A 19635-nucleotide genomic window follows, 5' to 3' on the forward strand; every position below is an offset into this window, starting at 1 on the left:
TAACGGGGGGGTATCGGCGGTGTTTGCGCCCCCACCTCGCTGCCAGGGGGGCGGGGCAGTGCCCTCGGGAGACAAAAATAATAAAAATAATAAAAAAAAATAAAATAAAATAGAAAAAAAAGACGATAAAAAATACGAATGCGCCGCCCGGGAATCGAACCCGGGTCGCAAGAATGGGAATCTTGCATGATACCACTACACCAGCGGCGCGACTGGAGGCCTATCCCGCCCCGCCGCCTTTAGCCCTGCGCCGCCCCGCCTCAGCGGCACGGCCCGGCCCGGCCCGGCCCCGCGCAGCGCCATGGCGGCCGCAGGCCTCCTGCTGCTCCTCGCCGCCCTCTCCCCGGCCGCCCTGGGCCGAGGGGAGCAGCGGGGTGCCCCCGGGAGGATCGGTAACGGCGGGGCTGGGGACCCGGGGGGGGGAGGTTTTGTGGGGGCTCCGCGCCGCCCTCGTCTTCCTCACGGCTCCTCTTCCTCGCAGCCGTGGTCGGCGGCGGCATCGGGGGCTCGGCGGCCGCTTATTTCCTGCGGCAGAAGTTCGGGAGGGGCGTCCGGATCGAGGTGCTGGAGAGGGAGGCGGTGGGAGGCCGCCTGGCCACGCTGGAGGTGGAGGGAGAGGGCTACGAGGCGGGGGGCTCGATCCTGCACCCCCTCAACCTGCACATGAAGCACTTCGTCAAGGAGCTGGGTGAGTGAGGGCAAAACTTCGCTTTGTTTCCCCCCCCCCCCCCCGCCCTAAAAATCCCTAAAAATCCCCCCACGATGCTCCCCAGCGATTCCACACACGTGTCTGAGACAGGCGGGCCCCCTCGTAGTGGGGGCCTGCAGGTAAACAAACCCCCCTTCCCTTTTTTACGGCAACTCCAGGACCAAATCATAACCTCCAACTGAAGCTAAAACTCTCTCAGGAAGCTAAAATCCGAGCCCTGAATTCCAATCTCACTAAATAACCTATTTTTTTCCACCCCTCTTCTCAAGGCCTCTCGGCTGCCCCCGTGTCCGGCAGCCTCGCAGGCATTTACAACGGAGAGGAGTTCGTCTTCGAGGAGAGCAGCTGGTACATCGTCAACGTCCTCAAGCTCCTCTGGCGCTACGGCCTCAACCCCCTGCGAATGTACATGTGGGTGGAGGACATCCTGGACAAGTTCATGCGGTAAGGCGGTCGCCTCGGCGGCTGGAAGCCACCTGCTGAACACTGGAAGTTACTTACAAGTGGCAGAAGCACTGGGGGGGGGAAAGGTTCCTGGCTGAGGGAATAGGTGCGGGGCCTGCTGAGTTGCAAAAATGGGTGAAATCGTCCCATTGCCACTGAGAAACGAGGCTCTGGTTGCTCTCTCTCTGTTGCTAATCTTTGCCTCATCTCTTTTAAGACAGGACTTACCTTGATCTTTCTCCTTAGGAAACGTGCTGCTGGCAGAAACGTGGGTTGGGGATCAGTTGTTCCATTGCTCAGGCACCCAGGTGCTGAAGATCATTTAATTCGTAGCAGTGCTCAAAGCCCTTCCCTTAGGAAGGGGGAGCAGATTGAAAATGGGGTCTCTTTAGGCCTGTTACCACTTAGCCTAGGTCTTGGCTGGAAGGACAAGCCCTGCTGCTCCCTTCAAAGGCTGTAAGGCTCTCGGGAGCCCTACCCCAGGAGGCACCGTGAGATTCTTTTCATTTTCTAAGGGCAGCAGATAATTAACAGCAATCGAACACTTGAATTCTGTTTCCAAGATAAGAGTGCCTTGGCTGGTGCACGTGTTCTGCAGCTGGTGTGAGCGTATTTCCTTTTCTCTGCCTAAAGGATCTATCGCTACCAGACGCACGACTACACCTTCAGCAGCAACGAGCGGCTCCTTCACGCCCTTGGAGGGAACGACTTCACCCGGATGCTGAACCAAACCATCGATGAAGCCATGCAGAAAGCCAGCTTCTCCCACAAGTTCATAAACGAGGTGGTTTGCCCGACCATGAGAGACTATTATGGGCAAGGTGTCAACATAAATGGGTTTGTAGGTGGGTGTCTCGTAGGTCCTCCCCCTGGGAAAAGGGGCACGCAGGGCGGAATGGTGTCCTGGTGACCTTGTGCTCTTCATACCGTGTGTGTTGGGGTTCCTGCTTCCTGGGCTGGGCCGGTGCTGGCAGCAACCTATTTATTTATTCCCTACCCCAGAACGATTCCTTCCGCTGCCCTCCCTGCCTGGGTTACTGGGTTACTCTGGCAAATGAGCAATCGCTTGCTAACGTGACCCACTTAGTCCTGTCATTAAGCAAGCTCTGTGTCCCGACGGGACACCGTTTCCTTTAATTTTCCACTTGCTGCTTCAAGCGTTTCCCTACAGAATGGTGCCGGACAAGCAGTGCTAACGATCGTGGTTTCCTTGTAGGTGCTGTGTCTCTGGCGGGGGCAGAATCGGGCCTTTGGTCGGTAAAAGGGGGAAACAAACTCGTCTGCACTGGCCTCATCTATGCCTCGAAAGCAGAAGTTATCTCCGGTACGGTTTTGTCTATAGAGCCCAAAACCAGACCCAGATCCACAGGTGAGTTGCATTTGTTTTCCCTTTGGTGGGGAGGAGAACGCTGCCCAGCTGCAGCTCTGGTCGGACCAAAGCCACCGTCTGGGCTTTCTTCGGTCTTTTAAGATGAGAAAACTGGGCTCTGTTCAAAGCCTAAGATCACAAGCTAAGCTTGCACGACTTCAAAAAGCCTCAGCTCACAACAAGGCGTGATAAACTCAAGTGGGAGGGCATTGAAAAGCGGGAAGGACGGAGGGGATTTCCCCCAGCGGTGGAACGGGGTAACCGAGCTCTTCTCTCCTCCCCAGGGGACCCCGTTAACCTCTACCAGGTGACCTACAACACGACAGCGGGGGTGACGGGGGACACGTACGACATCGTCGTCATCGCTGCTCCGCTGAACAGCAAGATCGCCAACATCACCTTCAAGAACTTCAACCCTCCCGTCCCCGAGTTCTCCAGTCCCTACCACCAGATCATTGTGACCTTCGTGCACGGGCGCTTAAACACCTCCTTCTTCGGTTACCGCGACCCTTCCGCCTTTCGTTTCGGTGCCATCTTCACGACGGAGAATCCCAAACTCTTCATCAACAGCTTGGGGGTTGTGTCTCCTGTGGAAAAAAAGGGCGAGGGAGGAAAGCTGCCCACGCAGTTGGCTGTCTGGAAGGTGTTTTCGGGGGAAGCGCTCACCAAAGAGCAGCTCGGCTTGCTTTTCTCCTCCTACGACTCCGTCAAGGTGAAGAAGTGGCTGGCGTACCCGCACTACAGCCCCCCGGAGAAGTGCCCCCCGATCGTCCTCCACGACAAGCTGTACTACCTCAACGGCATCGAGTGGGCCGCCAGCGCCATGGAGATGAGCGCGATCGCGGCCAAGAACGCGGCGCTGCTCGCCTACCACCGCTGGTACGGGAACGTGGAGATGATCGACCAGGAAGACCTGTACGAGAAGCTGAAGACGGAGCTCTGAGCCCCGCCGGGCGCGCGCCATGGCTGATCAGAGGCGACCAAAATTAACGCCCGAGGAACGCCTCGCTCGGACCTGAGGAGGAGCCACCCAGCCACCTCCCCGCAGGCACCGCTCGACTCCAGCGGTAATTAAAAGGCGGCAGGCGCTTTAAACGAACGCTCCCCAGCAAACCGCTTGCTCTGGCCCCGAGCTTTAAATGCCACGTTGACCCTAAAGCAATCCTTCTCGACCAGGAGCCTGCCCAACCCCGGATCTGCATCGCTGTGCTCAGCCGAGCCCCGCTCCCTCAGACCTGTGTGTGTCGATTTCCTTCAATTGGGGAAAAAAAAAAAATCAACGTTTCGGCCCCAAACCTCTCTGCCTCAATCGTTTTTTTTTAAGGGTATATCAAGTAGTTCATTTTTGGGGCGGGACTGGTGCAGTGGAAATTGCGGATTCGTTTTTAGTTTTTAATTTGCGTCCAGAAGTACTATGAGCTGGGGGGGGAGACAGGTCTGCTGCTAGCTGAGGGAGGGCGAGAGTTGCCAAAATGGGTGGGAAGCGGGCAAAACGCCCGCTTTTTGTTGAGGTTTAGCTGCCTGCAGCAGGGGCCCGCTTGGTTTTAGCAGCTGAACTTTTCGGGAGAAGCCTTTCTGGTCCCTTGACCGTACCCTAACGCTGCTGTGAAACCTTAGCTGCCTCTAACTAATGCAGAAAACGCTGGGCTGTCATTAAAAATAAAATCAGCGCGCTGGTTTGAAGGGACGCTGGAGGCGTCGCCTTGAGCTGGCGGCTGGGTTGCATTGCGCTCTCGCGGAGCCGCTGCCGGGCCTTCATCAGCCACGTTCTGGTGTAGTCATCCTCGGCGTGCCCCAGCGAGCGCTACAGGGATGAGAACTGAAGGAGTAATGTCAGTGCCAGCGGTTACTGCCGCTGTTAATCCCAGCAAAGCCCTTTCTGGACAGTAACTCCTCTCTGATGGAGAAAAGGGTAACGAGTTGTCTGTTAGTTAGCTGCAGGGGCAAGGCTGCGCTCACCCAGAGAGCTCAGGCTCCTTAGCGGGCCCCCACTAGCATTGCCTCGTGCTAGGAGCGATGAATTTAGCTAATTAAAGCTAAATTGCAGAACAAAAAGCCAGCTGTAGGCTTGTAAACCCTGCCTGCCACCGGGTAGCAGAGAAATTCAGCTGGAGTCGCGCGGGTAAGGTCTCATTTACCACGTTCCACTTCTTGCTGCTGTCCCTGCTTTCCTCCTTTCGCGCTGCTTCAAGGCTTCTGGAACCCACCTCGGGCAGGGGCTGAAAAGCAAGCTAAATATTTATATTCGGCTATAGGATGAGTATGTAAATATTTATAGTCATGGGGCTAACGAATGCGCTCAGCCCCGGCGCGTGCCTGTGGTGCTGCGCGTAGCAGGCTCCCAAACACGTCCCATAGCTGCTGGGGTGCTGGAGGAAAACGTTTGCACTTTCCTACAGCTTTTGGTGCCTTAAAGGTGCTCGAGGAACTGCTTGAGCCTTTTTTGTTAAAACCAGCAACAAAAAGGGACCCCCAAAAAGAGTCCTGCTCACTGGGGGCCTTTAAGGGGCGCTGACCAGCTCACAAGAACACCCCAAAAAGGCCAAGTTTTATTTAGGAAGCTCCAAACGTTTCTGCGCAGCCCCTGCAGGCGCTGGGTGCGTGCCACAAGCGCCTCCATTGTCCCGGAGCGTCGTGCCCGGAACAGGCGCTGACGCCACGGAGCAGAAAGAGAGCAAAGTGGTTGTTTAAAACCCTTTATTTAAAACATTTCCCCCTGCCAGGCAGCCCCGCTCAGCACAAACGCTCTCCGGCGCTGCCAGCAGAGGGGAATTCACCATTTTCTTGGCAATGGAGACCCAACAAACAAGGCTCAGCTTTGTTGCCTGTTTTTTAGGGGCAGCAAACCAAAGGTAGAGCCATCTGAACATCCTCTTGGAGAGATTTAGCATCCTGGAGGTCTTCCCTGAGGTTTAAAGCTACTGACACGCCGCTCTGCTCGCAGAAGTCACGCTCCGGCTACACAAAAAGTCCACCTTACACGAGTTACTTCAACCATTACAAAATTTATTTAAAAAACAAAATAAGTTTACACTACTGAACACTGAACAAGTTTTCACTCCGAGTTCAGGGAAGGGGATACACAAACCACGGCGGGTTTCGCTGGCTCTACACTCGCTCCAAAGCTTCCAGCATGATGATGCTGTTCCCTCGTATTACCTGCGAAGAGAAGTCGAGAGCAGTGAGGCGACGCAGTGTTATCCGCAGCCCTGCGGGCTCCCCCCCTCCTTCACGTTTCTTTTCCCACTACACGCAGCTCAAAATCGAATCCCCCCACAAAAAAATAAACTCATCTGAATCCTAAAATCCAACAGAACAGACACATCTGCTTTCTAAAATGTGGCTTTTTTGGACACACACTAGTTTTGTTTGTGCAGTGGTGCAGAGTTTGTTCCCCTCTGCCCGCCGCAGCGCCCCCGCAGCACTCACCACCATGCCGATGTTGTTCTGCTGCCCTCCCTGCGCCATCTCCACGCACTCGTCGATGACGAGGTTCATGAAGGGATCGAAGCCCCGCAAAATGCCCTGCACGTGGCGGCCGCCGTTCAGCTTCACTGCAAGAAACGCGTCAGGTGTAAAGGGCAGCGCGGGCAGGCAGTGGGGCTCCCCATGAGGGAGGTTCTGTGTGGGTTTTTTTTTAGTGTGTGTGAGGAGAAATTAGAGCATCACGTCACCGCGGGGCCAAAAAACCTCCCTAAAAGCAGGAGATGGGATGCGGGTTGGCATTAACGGGGCTCAGGGGGGGTGACACGGGGGCACAGCGCGGCGCCGGGACTTACGTGAGAGCTTCTTGTCCATGAACCTGCAACGAGACGGGGAGGAGGTGAGAGGGGCTGAGGTGGGGGGGATCTGAGGGGAAGGGGGGGGGGGGGCTGAGGGGAAGTCTGGGGGAAAGGGAGGGAGGTTGAGGGAATGTTGGGGGGTCTGAGGGGGAAGGGGGGGGGTCTGGGGTGTGAGGGGGGGAGGCCTGGGGGGAAAGGGGGGGGCTGAGGGGGAAAGAAGAAGGCTTGAGGGAGAAAGGGGGGGGTCTGAGGAGAAAGGGGAGTGGCTGAGGGAATGTGGGGGGGGGGTCTGAGGGGGAAACGGGGGAGATCTGAGGGGATGTGGGGAGGGTCTGACAGGAAAGGGGGGGCTAAGTGGAGGGATCTGAGGAGAAAGGGGGGGGTCTGAGGGGAAAGGGGGGGGTCTGGGGTGTGAGGGGAGGTCCGAGGGAATGTGGGGGGGGGCTGAGAGGCAAGGGGGGGCCTGAGGGGAGGGGGGGGGGGGCACGGCCGCCATGACACCGGGCCGCGGGGCATGCCGGGAACCCAGCGGACGGCCCCGTGCCCACCCCCCCCCCCACCCCAATTTTTCCATCGCCCCCCCGCCCCCGCAGCCCCTCCCGGTGCCCCCCGGCCCGGCCCCGTCCCGGCCCCGTCCCCCCGCCGCCGCCCCGCGCTCACTTCTTCAGCTCGGGCGGGTGCGCCTTGCTCATGGCGTCCCCTCCGCGCCGCCGGCCCTCACGCAGCCGCGCGCGCCGCGCTCTGACGTCAGCACGCCGCCCGCCTCGGCCAATCGCGCCCGCCCCCCGCGCCCCCCGCCAATCGCGCTCGCCCCTCGCCGCCCGCCCCGCCCCCCCCGCCCTTCGCGCCTCCCCGGCAGCCAATCGGCGGCGGCGAGGGGAGGCGCAGGCGCGCGGCGCCGGCCTGCACGTGGCGCTGCGGCACGTGGCGCCGGGCGCGCGGCGGCGGCACCGCCGGCTGCAGCGGGGTCGTTGCACCCCTGCTGCATTGCACCTTATTGCACCCTGCATGGCACAGCCGCTGCATTGCACCTTATTGCACCCTGTATCGCACACGCCCTGCATTACACAGCCACTGCATTGCATGTTATTGCACCCGTTGCGCTGCATGCGCCCTGCATTGCACGTTGTTGCATCCTGCACTGCACCCCTGCTGCACTGCACCCCTGCTGCACTGCACCCTGCTGCACTGCACCCTGCTGCACTGCACCCCGCTGTGTGGCACGTTATTGCACCCTGTATTGCACCCCCACTGCATTGCGCCCCTGCTGCAGTTATTTTACCTGCTGCATTGCATGCCTGCTACACTGAAAGTTGTTGCATCCGCTACGTTGCGCTTTAATGCACCCCCTGCATTGCACACACCTGTACAGCACACCCACTGCATTGCACATTATTGCACCCACCGCATTGTGCACCCGCCCCATTGTGCACTCCCTGCATTGCACACCCAATGCAACGCACGTTACTGCATCCGCTGCACAGCGTGCACCCTCCACAGCACACCTACTGCCCTGCACACCTGCTGCATTGAACATTATGGCACCCGCCGCATTGCACGTCCCCTGCATTGGATGTTATTGCATGCCCCCTGCATTGCACGCTACTGCACCGACTCTATTGCACATTATTGCACTCACCGTACTGCGCTTTATTGCACCGCCTGCATTGCACGCGCACACTGCTGTCCTGCCTCACGCGCACACACCGACGGTCGCCCTCCCCACGGGCAGGCTGTGCTCAGCACACACACGGGCCACGCCTCCATTGCACACAGGCACAGGGATCGCCCCTCCATTGCGCATACACACACACACGTGCAGCCATCACCAAACGCACCCACCATGCACGCGCACACACACACACGCACAGAGGCACTCTGTGCAAACACAGGGCTCACCCTACGCCATACAAAGGCGTCACCCAATCTGTTGCATGCCCGCACGGCTCCTCCTGCACCCCCTGCACGGCTGCTGCTGCAGGAGCCCCCCCCCCGAGGGCTGCAGCCCCCCGACCCCGAGCGCCCCCCCCCGACCCCGCAAGCAGGCCGAATGTGGCTCCTCGCCTTTAATGAGCACGGCGCCCCCGGCACCCCGCTACTGCCGGAGGGCGGCCAGGCTGTCCTTCATCTTCTTGGCCATGGCGGGGATGAGGCGCAGGTGGTCGTCCCCGCAGGCGGCCACGCAGGCGTCGAGCTGGGCGCGCACCCGCGCCTCCGCGCCGCCCGCCTCCAGCGCGTCCTTGGCTTTGTCGTTGCAATGCAGCGTGCAGCGGCTCAGGCGGTCCTGCAACGGGGACGGGGACGCACGGGGGGGATGGGGGTGTCAGCAGGCTCAGGCATCCCCAGCCTGGTGTCGTGCACCCCGCTCCCCACCGCGGCCGTGTTGTTCCTCACCTGGAAGCGCTCCAGTTCGCCGGTGACGATGGCCTGCGCCTGGGCCAGGGGCGCGTGGCACCGCTCGATGCACTGCTGCACCTGCTGCATGGAGGCCGTGCCGTTCTCGCAGCACCGGGCGCTGCACCGGAACATGGCGCCCTGCGAAGAGCTGGGGTCAGCAGCGTGCAGCCCGATCCCCCCAGGGACCCCCACGCCTCGTGCGAGTGCCTTGCAGCAGGCAGAGCTTGCGGTGCTGCTGCGCGCGGAGCTGGGTGCGACCCCCTCGGGCACTTGGCGGGGTGCGGGGGGTGCACTGGGGGGGCACAGAGGTTGCACAGTTCGTGCACGCAGGGGTGGGGGAGCGAAGTTTGCAGAGGGCATGAGCTGCAGGGGTGGGGGGGCACAAACCTTGCACAGGGTGGGGGCGGACAGAGAGCTTACACAGGGCGTGCACTTGGGGGACACAAAGGTTGCAGAAGGCACGAGCTGCGGGGGGGGGGGGGGCACAAAATTTGCACAGGGCATGCTGGGGGGGTTGCACAAACCTTGCACAGGGTTGGGGGGGGACAGAAAGCTTACACAGGGCAAGCAATTGGGGGGCGCAAAGGTTGGACAGGGCAGGCACTTAGGGGACTCTGGGCTTGGACTGGGAAGCACTGGGCGTGCACTGGGGGGGCTCTGGGCCTGCACCGGGCGTGCACGGGACAGCCGCAGAGGTTGCACGGGGGGGGCCCAGGTGCTGCACGGGCCGGGGGGGGCTTTGCTCGAGCAAGGGGAACTCTGGGGGGGGCGCTGGGGGCCCCGGGGAGGCCCCGTCCCGGGGGGTACCTGCATGCCGCGGATGCTGTCCCGCTCCAGCTCCTGCACCGCGCTCTCCACCGCCGCCTGCACCCGGCCCTGAGCCGCCTCCGCCATGCCCGGGCCGGCCCCGGCCGCACCGCCCCCGGGGCGGGGGGAGAAAGGGGAAGGGGAGGGGAAGGGGAGGGGAAGGGGAGGGGAAGGGGAGGGGAAGGGGAGGGGAAGGGGAGGGCGGGGGGAGCCCCAGCACCGCCCTGCAGGGACGGGGAAAGGGGCGGGGAGAGCTCCGGAGGTAGCCGCTGTGCAACGCTGCAAGGGTGTGCAAGGGTGTGCAAGGGTGTGCAACGCCGTGCAATGCTGCAAGGGTGTGCAACGGTGTGCAAGGCTGCAAGGGTGTGCTACGCTGCAACAGTGTGCAACGCCGCAGCAGCGTGCAATGCTGCAAGGGTGTGCAACGGTGTGCAACGCCGCAACTGTTTGCAACGCTGCCATCATGTGCAATGCTGCAACGACACGCAATGCTGTAATATCGTGCAATGCTGCAACACTGTGCAATGCTGTAACTGCGTGCAGTGCTGCAGCAGCGTGCAACACTGCAACCGTGCAGTGCTAGAACGGTGTGCAACGCTACAACAGTGCACAGTGCTGTAATGGTGTGTATTTTTGCGTGCTGTGCTTATTTTTGCCACGCTGGTGGGTGATGCTGCATGCTGTGCAACGCTGTAATGAGGCGTGATGCTGTAACGGTGTGCAATGGTGCCTGTTGTGCAATGCTGCATGCTGTGCAAGGCTACGCTGGTGTGCAATGCTGCATGCTGCCCAATGCTGCACCAGTGCACGGTGCTGCATGCGATGCAATGCTGCACGGCCGTGCGATGCTGTGCTGCTGCATGCTGTGCAATGCTGCACTGCTTTGCACCGCCACGCAATGCTGCACTGTAACACAACATCGCACTGCCGTGCCCCCCGCCCCCACCATGCAACGTGCACACGCCGCTGCAACACCCGGAGCGTGACGCGATGCCCGCACAGCACCACGGAGCCCTGCGGCGCTGCACCAAGGGCCGGTTTCACCCTGCCTGGCTCTCGGTGCTGAGCCTTTACCGAGCCCTTCAACCCCCCCCCCCCCCCCCCCAGCGCTGCACTGAGCCCCGCGGCCTCATCCTGCTCCTGGGCCGGTGGCCACGTCCCCAGCACGGGGCCGCCGCCAGCACCGGCCCGCCCGCGCCCGGAGCCACCGCCGTGACGGCGTGGGGCAAAAATCCGGAGAATGCATGAGCCAGCAGGAGGCTGCGGGAGCTGCCGGACACGGCCGAGCAACAGCACGCACGCACAACCCCCTTTACCCCATCCCGGACCCCAAAATGCAGCCGGGTCGCTGCAGGGCCCCCCCCACCCCCCCCAGTTACTTTGCAAATCCAAGGTGCAAACGTTGCCGTCGTTTCCGTCGCTGCAGGGTGGTGACGCCGCGTTGCTGCCCCCGAAAAGCTGCGAGCAACTTCCTTCGGGGGCTGCCACCCTGGAGCTTTGCTGCTGGAGGTAAGAGCGAAAAAGAAAAACCCCAAAAGAGACTCAACTCCCCCCAGAAACCAAACCGTGAGCACAACACCAGAGCCCAGGCACAGCCTTCTGAAAAAAGTGTCCTTTATATCACTTAAATAACTCTAATCCAGGTATATTAGGGGAAGGGGGGGGGGGGGGAATAACAGGACAGCCGATCACAATAACATATTATAGAAATCAAAATTAATTTAAACCACACAAAATAAATTAAAACATTAAATATTAACTTTCAGTGCAACATATACAGAAGACAGAGTAACCATGACTAAAAAAAAAAAAAAAAAAAAAACCAAAAAAGAAAACCAAAAAACAAAAAAGCTTCGGGTCGGTTATGATAAAGACTACAGAAAGGATTAACAAGTCGACGGGAGGTTAGAGCACCGGCTTGAGGAGGTTCCCTAGGATTACGGTTCATTTTTATTCGTCCTAAAAAGAGCAGATCTGTCCCCAAAGGTCCGTGCGCCGTTGGGGCTTTGGAGGATTGCCGAGCTGAGGGCTCGGCGGCACTTTTTTTTTTTTTTTTTCCAGCAGGCACGCTCGTAGAAAAATAAACCCAGTGACCCCGCGCTCGGCTGGGTTTGGGTTCTCTTTTTGCCTTTTGGTTAAAAAAGAAGAAAAAAAAAAAGAGCATTTGAAGGGAAAAAAAAAAACCAAAACCAACCAACAAACACAAATGAAGCTTTCCAGGGGCCGGCTCCGCAGCAGGCAGGATTTTGGGGCGTTTTCCCCCATTTCCAGCACTCTGGGCTGAAAGCTCTGGCGGTGGGGACGGCAATGGGAGCTGGATTGTCGAATGGAGCGGGGGGCACTGGGAGGCACTGGGAGGCACTGGGAGCTCCTCCGCTGCCAGCGCCCGCCGCGTCAGTTCCCCCGCTGCCGTCACCTCGGGGGGGACGCGGGCCCTCCGCGGGGCTCGCTGCCATCCCCCACGGTGGGGAGGAGAAAAAAAAAAAAAAAAGGAAAATTAAAAAAAAAAGAGGAAAGGGGGAAAAAAAAAAGGGGGGAAACCGAAGGAAAGAAGCTATGTCCATCCCCGGCGCGGCGTCCTGGCTCGGCTGCGGCAGCTCCGGCTGCGTCAGACGACTGCAGGAGAAGAAGAAGGAGGGAGCGGGGTCAGGGGGGGCCCCGCCGTGCCCCCCCGCCCGCGGCGCCGTCCCGTACCCGTCTCGGCGTGGCAGCAGGACGCGCTGCCCTTCAGGAGCCCGGCCGGCTTCTCCTGGCCGCAGAGGGGTTCCCGGCAGCACCCGCAGCGCTTCCGCAGCCGGCAGCAGCTGCGCGAGAGAAGCAGGGAGGTGACTGAGGTTTGGGGTCCCACGTCGCACCCCAAACGTCCCCGCGGGGACCTGGGGGACCCCCCCTACTCACTGTATGAGCACGCAGACGGCGATGAGCACGACCGAGGCCACCACGGCCACCACCACCAGGGCGGTGATCGTCTGCTTCTTCTGGTTGGCGGCCACCACGGCCAGGAGGTCGGCGTGCTCGCAGCGCGTCCCCACGTACCCCGAGTGGCACCTGGGGGGGACAGCAGCGTCACCCCTGGGTGGCAGGGGCAGGTTCAAGCCCCGTTTTTTGGGGCATTTCAAGCGGAGACTGTGTATTTGGGGTGCTTGTTCCCAGCAGAACCCACGCTGAAGTCAGGGGTGGTGTCGGCACCCCACGGGACGGGGCGCGTGCCATCCCGTGGCACGGCGGCCGTGATTTTTGTCACCCCCCCCGCTCCCCATACGGCAGCACCCCCGGAGCGCTCCTGTGGCACCGGCAGGTCCTGGGGAGCATCCCCTGGTGGCTCTGCGGCTCCTCATCCTCGCTCCGAAGCCGAGCTCGTGCTCCGAGGCACTTCTCGGGGGGGGCGCAGCCCCGTTCTCCCCCCCCACCCCGCGCGGCCGCGCTCGCCGAAGCGGCTCTTACACGCACGCCGGCTTGTCCTCCTGCACGAGGAAGCGGCAGGTCCCGTGGAAGCAGAACTGGCTGTGGGAGTCGGGGCACTCGTTGAAGTGGGACCGCACCGCCGCCGCCACCGGCGGACCTGCGGCAGGGAGAAAAAAGGAGGAAAAGGAGAGAAAAAAAAAAAAAAAGGTATTTTTCGCTATTTCGGCCCGACTGCTGGATGGCTCCGACCGCCAAAACGAGCCCAAATCGGTCCTATCCGAGGCCCCCCCCCTTGGGAAATAAGCCTTGCAGGCACTAGAGGAATTTCCTAAAGAGCTTAAAGCTTAAAACGGGGGTGGAGAGAGTTAACCAACAGCCTCGGGGGCTGCCCCAGCCCCGAATTCGGGGAGGGAGCAGCGCCGCGCGCCGGGGATGCTGGTTTCCATTACGCCCCGCGCTGGTTTAAATTATCCTCCGCAGCAGAGACGGAAAACAAATATCCTGCTTTCGGATTAGCCCTCGCATAAAAGCACATCCGATCGCTGTCGTTTCAAAGCCACCTCAAGTTCCTGTTGCCGTGAATTTATGGCAGGCCGGGGTAATTAAACCCACGTCTGCCGAATGCTTCCGGGTCCTGCGCGAGGCGCGGCGAGCCCAGACCCCGCGCGTGCCCGGGGAGATGCTCGGATCCCCGAGGGGGTCCCGGGGCAGCGTCCTCGGGTAGCCAGGAGCTGGGATTTGGTTTTGCTTTTGGAAAAAAAGCTGCCGGCCTTGCGACGGCATCGCTGAAACCCAGCACGGGCTGCGGGCGAGGTCCCCGGCCGCTCTGGGATGTTTCCTCTGTGAGATGAAAGCTGCAGCGCGTCGAGCCCCCTCGCCACAAAAACCCCATCCTCGGGGGTGGGTTTAGCTAGGAGAGCCCGCTCTCTCCCTGCTCCTGACTGCATCCTCTCCTCTTCCCTACAAAAACAGCCCTTTGGGGGATTTTAATGCGCAAAGATGAGCTTTAAGGGAGTTTTTCCGAAGTTTTTGCAGCCCAGCCGTGGGTCGTGCTCATGGGAAAAGGTGCCCGAGTAGCACAGATGGGGATGAGATGCGCCAGCCCCTGAGCATCCTGCACGCACCGCTCCATCCTCCAAAACCCCAGACTGACCGGGGGAAAAAGCCCCGTTCATCCCTTGCGCCACGTCCCAGGGGGAAAAGCATCTCGCGGGGACCTGGAGCAGCGCTGGCGGGGACGGCTCGGAGGCGCTCAGCACCCGCCGGGGCACTGCGTCCCTCCGGCCCTCCTGGCTCGCATTAAGCAGCCGCCGGCGCTCGCAGCTGCCGGCCACATTGCAGCCGCGGCGCGGGCGGCATCACCGAGCCCTGGCCCGGGTCCCAGCGCCCTGGCTCCGGCCGTTTTCGGGTACGTGGGGCTCAGCTTCGCCTCCTGCCCCCTCGGTGCCCGGCCCAGACGCTCGCCCTGGCGCTCGGGGAGCGGCATCCTTCGCCACGCGCCGGCGAGCGCAGCTGACCCATCCCTTTTCCCAGCCCGGAGAGGTTTCAGATCCCTGCCAGGAGCCGTGGCTGCTTTTTAACCTGGTGCCGGAGGAAATCGGCCGCTCGCGGTCCTGCCGAGGCTGCTTTGCTTTGAGCAGCCACAAACCACGAAACGCTGCGGCAGCCGGCTCGATCCCCAAGGCGAAACCGCCTTGCGCTGCTTTTGCCCCAACCTGAGCTCGAGAAACAGCAGCGAGGAGGAACAGAGGGGAGGGCTCCCGGCTCCCCATTGTGCTGCTTTTATGAATGAAGCGATTTATCGGGCGCGAACGGCTCGGTGCCGCCGCGAGCCGGCGTCAGGCACCGGCCCCGGCCCCGCGGGAGCTGCGGGGCGAGCAGCATCCCACCCTGGGGGCAAGGGGAAGCAATCCCTCTCCCCGGGACTTCCCAAATCGCAGCACCTCGCAGCCTCAGTGTCTGAATCGCCCCGCTCCTGGCCGAATCTGCCGCAGAGCTGCAGCGGGACCAGGCTTCCCCGCGTGCCAAGCGTCTGCTCTCCAGGATGCGCCCCCCCGCAAAGAGGGCTTTTTGGAAATAACCACCGCAGAGCCCTTTTGCCTCGCTCCCCGGGGCCTGGCACTGCTTTCCCCTTGGGTGGGATGCTGCAAGCCCAGCACCAAGCACGGAGCAGCTCTTGCATCTCTCCCCCCTGCTGAAAAACATTGGGTTTGGGACGCCGAGCCGGGCACGGGGCTGCTGCTCCGGCACAACTCTCATTTTACAAACCAGGGAAAAAAAAAACACCAAAAAACCAGGCAGCACTCGGCTCTGCTCCTGCACCCCGGGCATCGCCCCAGTGGTGGCATTTCACGCTCCAGCTGCTTTCAGATGGAGCGGCCGGGCTCGCGCTGCCTCGCCGCACCTCCGGAGGCTCAGGGCAAGGTGCTGCCCCAGAACCTGGCTGTCCGTGACCGCAGGAAAACATTTCTCCTTCCAGCTGGTGCCAGGGCATCGCTTATCCTCGAAGCTTTGTGTTGGGATAGCTGCAGGGAGCAGGACTGGTACTGAACAGGGAAAACCGCCCCGAATTCACCCTGCGTGGCCATGCCCTGCAGCCCTGAGCTCTGCGCTCCCGACCCTGCGGCACCGGCACCGCAGCGCCCGCGGCACGGCGAGGAAAACCGAGCAGGAAGCCTCCGAATCGCCGACGTGCTCCCGTCCCGACGAGGAGGAAGGGGAAATCTGACTGCAAGCCCCGCGTTGCCTTTCCCCTGGAGCTGTCACATCGCAAGCCCCGCACAGCCAGGAGCCCCCCATCGCCCGATGCTCGCCAGGGCTCCTGCGCCCACCCGGAGCCCACGCGGCTCTGCAGGAAGCTCTCGTGGGCTGGGTTACAGCAGATAAACCACGGCTGGGTTTCCTTTGTCGCTTTTCCAGCGGCATTAGTATGGGTAACCCAAACTCACCGCTCAGGGCCGACGTCGTGTTCTCCAGGGCATGGCACACAGCTACCAGCACGCCTGCGGAGAGAGGGCAGAGAGGGGTCAGAGGAGCTGTCCCGACCCAGCTGGGACCGAAAGCTCTTTCAGCTTCAGAAAGCAAGAAAAAAAAACACCCTAAAAACCCTAAAAAGGATCCCAAGATAAGCAGGACAGGGTGCGCCGTTCTACCAGGGCACCTGCAGGGCACCTGCTCAGCCCAGCTCCACGCTGGGCAACCACGGGGCCGTGGCCGCGAGCCGAAGTGGCCCAGCAGCTCCTCAGCCCTTCTCCAGCCACCCCCGGCACGTGGGTGCCGAAATCCCCGCGCTCGAGGACACGCAGCCCCCAAACCGTCTCTTTTTGTAGGGAGAAGGGTTTGGGAAGCCCAGCCGGCTCCGAGGGTTTAAGCGGGCGGCTCGGCCCCGGGGTGCGAAGCCAGCTGCGAGCAGCAGCGCCTCCCACAACCTCTGCCCGCAGACCCCTCTTTGACCCAATTACTCGCACGGGTTTAATTAAATCATGCAGAAAGCTTCAGCTGAAGGCAAAGAGCACGAGACAAAACCGGGAGGCTTGCTCCCGTGGCTCGCCAAGCCGAGCGAACAACCGCTCCGTTTATTTTTCGGGGCGGTTTTCCCCGTTTTGGCTTCTCCCCACCAGCCCTGGTCGCACCTTGCCCCACGGCACCGCAGCCCCTGCCTGCCCCCGGTGTTTTCTTCCCAGGGAAGCGGCGTTTGGGGCCGTGCCCTGCCTCCTCCCAGCTTTTTTTTTTTTTTTCCCCCCTTGCACAGAGCTGACCCGGGTTACGCCAGGGCTGGCAGCAGGAGATGCTCGCCCAGCGCAACGTCCTCCCTGCCCCTCTCCCCTCCTGCGCGCGAGCCGAGGAAACTCCGGGCGTTATTTTGGGAAATGGCTCATCCCTGTGTCATAGGGCGGTCGCATCATCCCCTCCTGCTTTCTTGTTTGGCCAGCCCGGGAGCCCGCGCTCGGCCCCGGGGGCTCCGGTGGTGACGCCCCCGCCGCTCTCCACCGATGGGCACAGCGCCCGCTCGCGCTCAAGCCATTTGGGCCGGCCGAGCCCAGCCAAAAAAGCAGCCCGGCTCACCCCGTGAGATCACCCCGGCCTTATTTGCTGCTCCACCTCCCTTTGCGTCACCTCTCGCTCTCCACTTGGCAAGGGTTTCGTGGTTCTGCCGCCGGTCGAGGGCCGCTCCTCTCCCCCCGTGAGTCCCCCGAGGGCCAGGGCCGAGCTCTGCGGGGACACGGGGCAGCCCCCCCGGCACAGCGCGTTTCTGCCAATATCCCACCCCCTAATCCCAAACCCCTGCGAGCAGGATGGAGACGCTTTCCCCAAAACCCAACCGACCCAGCCCTACGCCACCTTTCCCGGTGGGATCTTCACGCCCGCTCCCAGCCCCGTTACCCCGGCCGTCGTCAAACATTCCCCATCTTCGGGCCACCCGTTGAGTTCAGGAAGGTCTCAAAAGCAGCATCAAGGAGCGAAGACCTCCCAAAAACTCACGTTCCTGGCACGGGACGCCCAATGCTCAAGGCGTAGGTTTGCCAACGGACCGAGTCCCACCTCGTGCCTCCTTCCCATCGCCGGCCTCGGCTTCGCCCCCTCTGCGGTCCCAACCGCTGCCCCTCCAGGCGTCCCCATCCATCCCAGCCCCGTCTCCGGCGGCTCCCGACCGGTGACTCTGCTCCTGGAGCTCCCGCTCAGCGCCGTGGGTTGTTTCCTGCCGCGAGCTTTCCCTCCTAATCAGCTTTGCTCATGTTTTCCCCTCGGCTTTGGAGATTAGCCCTCCGCAGCCGCCAGGTGCGTACACACGGAGCGGGAGAAGGGCGAGGGGGAGGAGGCTCCAGTTTCCCTCGTTATTTTAAGCGAACGCTCCAATCTGCTGCTTAGATAAGGTTGAGAAAAGCGCTCCTACCCGGACGCGGCGGCGGCTGGGCACCGCAGAGACTTAAACAAAAGCGGGCTCGAGGCCGACAGAAGCCAGACGGCCCCGGGAGCGCCACCGCCGAGGGAAGCCAAGAGCTGGCTGCGAGGGGAAACCCACGGCTCGGCCCCAGTGTGGGCAACCGCGGGGGCCAGGAAGGAGCTCAAAAACCCCACAGGTAGCAAAGCAGTGGGAGCAGCGGGGACCTGGGTGTCCCCAGACGGAGGGATCGAGGCTGGGGCTGCCGGGACAGCGGAGCTTTGGGGTGGGTGCTCACATGAGGGATGCTCCGTGCGGAGCTGGAGCCCTTCGGCACAGGAACCGGGGGGGCTGGAGGGAGTGGGACAGGAGCACAGCGGGGAGATGGTGGGGAGCACAAAGAGGGAGATGTGGGGTTGAGACCCGCGGCGGTCCCGAATCCGAGCGGTGCTCACCTCGTGCCGCATCCCCCCCGACCCAAGCACAGCCACGGGTCCCCTCGAGGCTGACCCCAAGCAACTCGCGACCCGTTTCCCTTTGGGACGGCAAAGCAAGAGGGATGCAGCCCAGCAAACGGCCCTCCTGGAGCACGTCCCTGCCGGCCGCCCCGTCCCGTCCCGTCCCGCGGGGCTCTCGGAGCTCCCCGAGCACCGCGAGCGGCACCTGCGCCTCCGCCGGGTCCGGCCGCAGCCTGGGGACACGGCCACGGCCCCACAACCCCTGCTCATCGCGGGGTGCCCCCAGCGAAGGAGCCTTTTAATTGCAAAGCAGGCGACGGCGCGCTCGGGCTAATTAAGCCTACCCTAAAACAAATTAAAGGGACTTAGCGGGCTCCCTCGCCGTCGAGGCCGTGCGTACAGCCGAGCGAGCCGCCGCGGAACGCGCGTTCCCACAAGCGAGGAGCGGTTTGAAGCAAATAACTCGGGGAGGGACGGAAGCCAAATATTTGGGCGGCCCGGGGAAGAGGAGCGATGCAGAAAGTTATCGCGGCGGAGGCGCGCCGGCCGGTGCCTCTCGCGGAGCGATGATGCTCGGGGGGCTGAGCGCGGGCTCCCCGCTCGGCGGTTGAACCCTGGGGGGGGGGGGGGGGGTCCCAAAACCCCTCGGGGGAATGGGGAGCCGAGCCGGGCGAAGCTCGGGGGGGGGTGCTCCAAATGGGCTCCAGCCCCGCAGCCCCCCGCTTCTCCCCGCGGCACCAGGGGGGGTGCGCGGGGTGAGGGCGAGCCCCGGCCGCCCCCCCCCCCCCTCCCCCCTAAAACCTCGCTCCCCGCTCCTGGGCGGCCACAACCCGGCCCCGACCGCGCCTCGGCCCCGCTCCCGGTCCCGCTCCCCCACCACGTACCCAGGGCCAGCGCTGCCGCCGGCATGGTGGAGCTGGAGGTGGCGGTGGCCGTGGCGAGCGCCCAGAGCGCGGCGGGGCCGAGGGGCCGGGCTCCGCGCCGGCGGAAATGGGCGCGGACTCCGCCGCCAGCCACTGCGGGCCCCGAGGCCCCGGCCCCGGGGCGGAGCCGCCCGGCCCCCCGCTGCCCGAGGCCCGGGGAGCTCCCGGGAGCTGCCCCCTGCTTGGCTGCGGCTCCCTCCGGTCCCGTGTTTTTGTTTTTTTGTTTGTTTGGTTTTGGGGTCCCCCCCTACACACCCAGCCGGGGTGATCCCCCCCCGGCTTCGCCTCAGCGACCCCCCCCCCCCCGGGGGCTACCCAAAACACGCTCACACCCCTCACTCCCCCATTTTGGGGGGGTTTGGGGTCTCCTGGGGGTGATTCCCCCTGACTTCGCCTCAGCGAATTCCACCCCCCCCCCACCCCGGGGATCCCAAAACCCTCTCGCTTTTGGCAGCGGGG

The 19635-nt window shown here is 62.3% G+C and overlaps 4 protein-coding genes across 5 annotated transcripts; 1 reads left to right on the top strand and 3 right to left on the bottom strand.

Moving 5' to 3' along the window:
• Nucleotides 1-232: 232 nt before the first annotated feature.
• On the top strand, nt 233-3817 carry PCYOX1 (prenylcysteine oxidase 1). Its single transcript, XM_080568426.1, has 6 exons — nt 233-392; nt 482-688; nt 979-1153; nt 1787-1998; nt 2370-2522; nt 2807-3817. The coding sequence occupies exons 1-6, from the start codon at nt 302-304 to the stop codon at nt 3463-3465; spliced, it is 1497 nt and encodes a 498-aa protein (XP_080424552.1). The 5' UTR covers nt 233-301; the 3' UTR covers nt 3466-3817.
• A 1690-nt stretch (nt 3818-5507) lies between these two features.
• On the bottom strand, nt 5508-7099 carry SNRPG (small nuclear ribonucleoprotein polypeptide G). The gene is made up of 4 exons (XM_080568439.1): nt 6965-7099; nt 6302-6324; nt 5952-6076; nt 5508-5681 (listed from the first exon to the last, which is right to left on the bottom strand). Exons 1-4 carry the CDS (start codon nt 6994-6996, stop codon nt 5631-5633), a joined length of 231 nt encoding a protein of 76 aa, XP_080424565.1. The 5' UTR covers nt 6997-7099; the 3' UTR covers nt 5508-5630.
• Nucleotides 7100-8355: 1256 nt separating this feature from the next.
• Nucleotides 8356-9666, bottom strand: FAM136A (family with sequence similarity 136 member A). Its single transcript, XM_080568438.1, has 3 exons — nt 9509-9666; nt 8699-8839; nt 8356-8588 (listed from the first exon to the last, which is right to left on the bottom strand). The coding sequence occupies exons 1-3, from the start codon at nt 9593-9595 to the stop codon at nt 8400-8402; spliced, it is 417 nt and encodes a 138-aa protein (XP_080424564.1). The 5' UTR covers nt 9596-9666; the 3' UTR covers nt 8356-8399.
• A 1439-nt stretch (nt 9667-11105) lies between these two features.
• On the bottom strand, nt 11106-19293 carry TGFA (transforming growth factor alpha). 2 transcript variants are annotated; one of them, XM_080568435.1, is made up of 6 exons: nt 19138-19293; nt 15862-15915; nt 12953-13070; nt 12407-12556; nt 12203-12337; nt 11106-12124 (listed from the first exon to the last, which is right to left on the bottom strand). In XM_080568435.1, the coding sequence occupies exons 1-6, from the start codon at nt 19160-19162 to the stop codon at nt 11644-11646; spliced, it is 963 nt and encodes a 320-aa protein (XP_080424561.1). In that variant the 5' UTR covers nt 19163-19293; the 3' UTR covers nt 11106-11643. The 2 variants fall into 2 exon arrangements, with proteins under 2 accessions (XP_080424561.1, XP_080424562.1); XM_080568436.1 differs by having other exon boundaries at nt 12203-12312; nt 19138-19289.
• Nucleotides 19294-19635: the final 342 nt, after the last annotated feature.

Source organism: Anser brachyrhynchus (genome assembly GCF_964034855.1).
Source record: "Anser brachyrhynchus genome assembly, chromosome: 26".
Taxonomy (NCBI): Eukaryota; Metazoa; Chordata; class Aves; order Anseriformes; family Anatidae; genus Anser; species Anser brachyrhynchus.

What these genes read in the sequence shown, in the direction of transcription:
- FAM136A (XM_080568438.1), bottom strand. Translation starts at nt 9,595, where the DNA reads ATGGCGGAGGCGGCTCAGGGCCGGGTGCAGGCGGCGGTGGAGAGCGCG. An exon ending in ACAGCATCCGCGGCATGCAG is followed by an intron (nt 8,840 to 9,508) that starts GTACCCCCCGGG and finishes AGCTCTTCGCAG; the next exon opens with GGCGCCATGTTCCGGTGCAG. An exon ending in GCGAACTGGAGCGCTTCCAG is followed by an intron (nt 8,589 to 8,698) that starts GTGAGGAACAAC and finishes TCCCCGTTGCAG; the next exon opens with GACCGCCTGAGCCGCTGCAC.
- PCYOX1 (XM_080568426.1), top strand. Translation starts at nt 302, where the DNA reads ATGGCGGCCGCAGGCCTCCTGCTGCTCCTCGCCGCCCTCTCCCCGGCC. An exon ending in GGGTGCCCCCGGGAGGATCG is followed by an intron (nt 393 to 481) that starts GTAACGGCGGGG and finishes TCTTCCTCGCAG; the next exon opens with CCGTGGTCGGCGGCGGCATC. An exon ending in GCACTTCGTCAAGGAGCTGG is followed by an intron (nt 689 to 978) that starts GTGAGTGAGGGC and finishes CCTCTTCTCAAG; the next exon opens with GCCTCTCGGCTGCCCCCGTG.
- TGFA (XM_080568435.1), bottom strand. Translation starts at nt 19,162, where the DNA reads ATGCCGGCGGCAGCGCTGGCCCTGG. An exon ending in GGCGGCAGCGCTGGCCCTGG is followed by an intron (nt 15,916 to 19,137) that starts GTACGTGGTGGG and finishes CTCTCTCCGCAG; the next exon opens with GCGTGCTGGTAGCTGTGTGC. An exon ending in GAGGACAAGCCGGCGTGCGT is followed by an intron (nt 12,557 to 12,952) that starts GTAAGAGCCGCT and finishes TGTCCCCCCCAG; the next exon opens with GTGCCACTCGGGGTACGTGG.
- SNRPG (XM_080568439.1), bottom strand. Translation starts at nt 6,996, where the DNA reads ATGAGCAAGGCGCACCCGCCCGAGCTGAAGAA. An exon ending in CACCCGCCCGAGCTGAAGAA is followed by an intron (nt 6,325 to 6,964) that starts GTGAGCGCGGGG and finishes GTCTCGTTGCAG; the next exon opens with GTTCATGGACAAGAAGCTCT. An exon ending in CATGGACAAGAAGCTCTCAC is followed by an intron (nt 6,077 to 6,301) that starts GTAAGTCCCGGC and finishes CGTTTCTTGCAG; the next exon opens with TGAAGCTGAACGGCGGCCGC.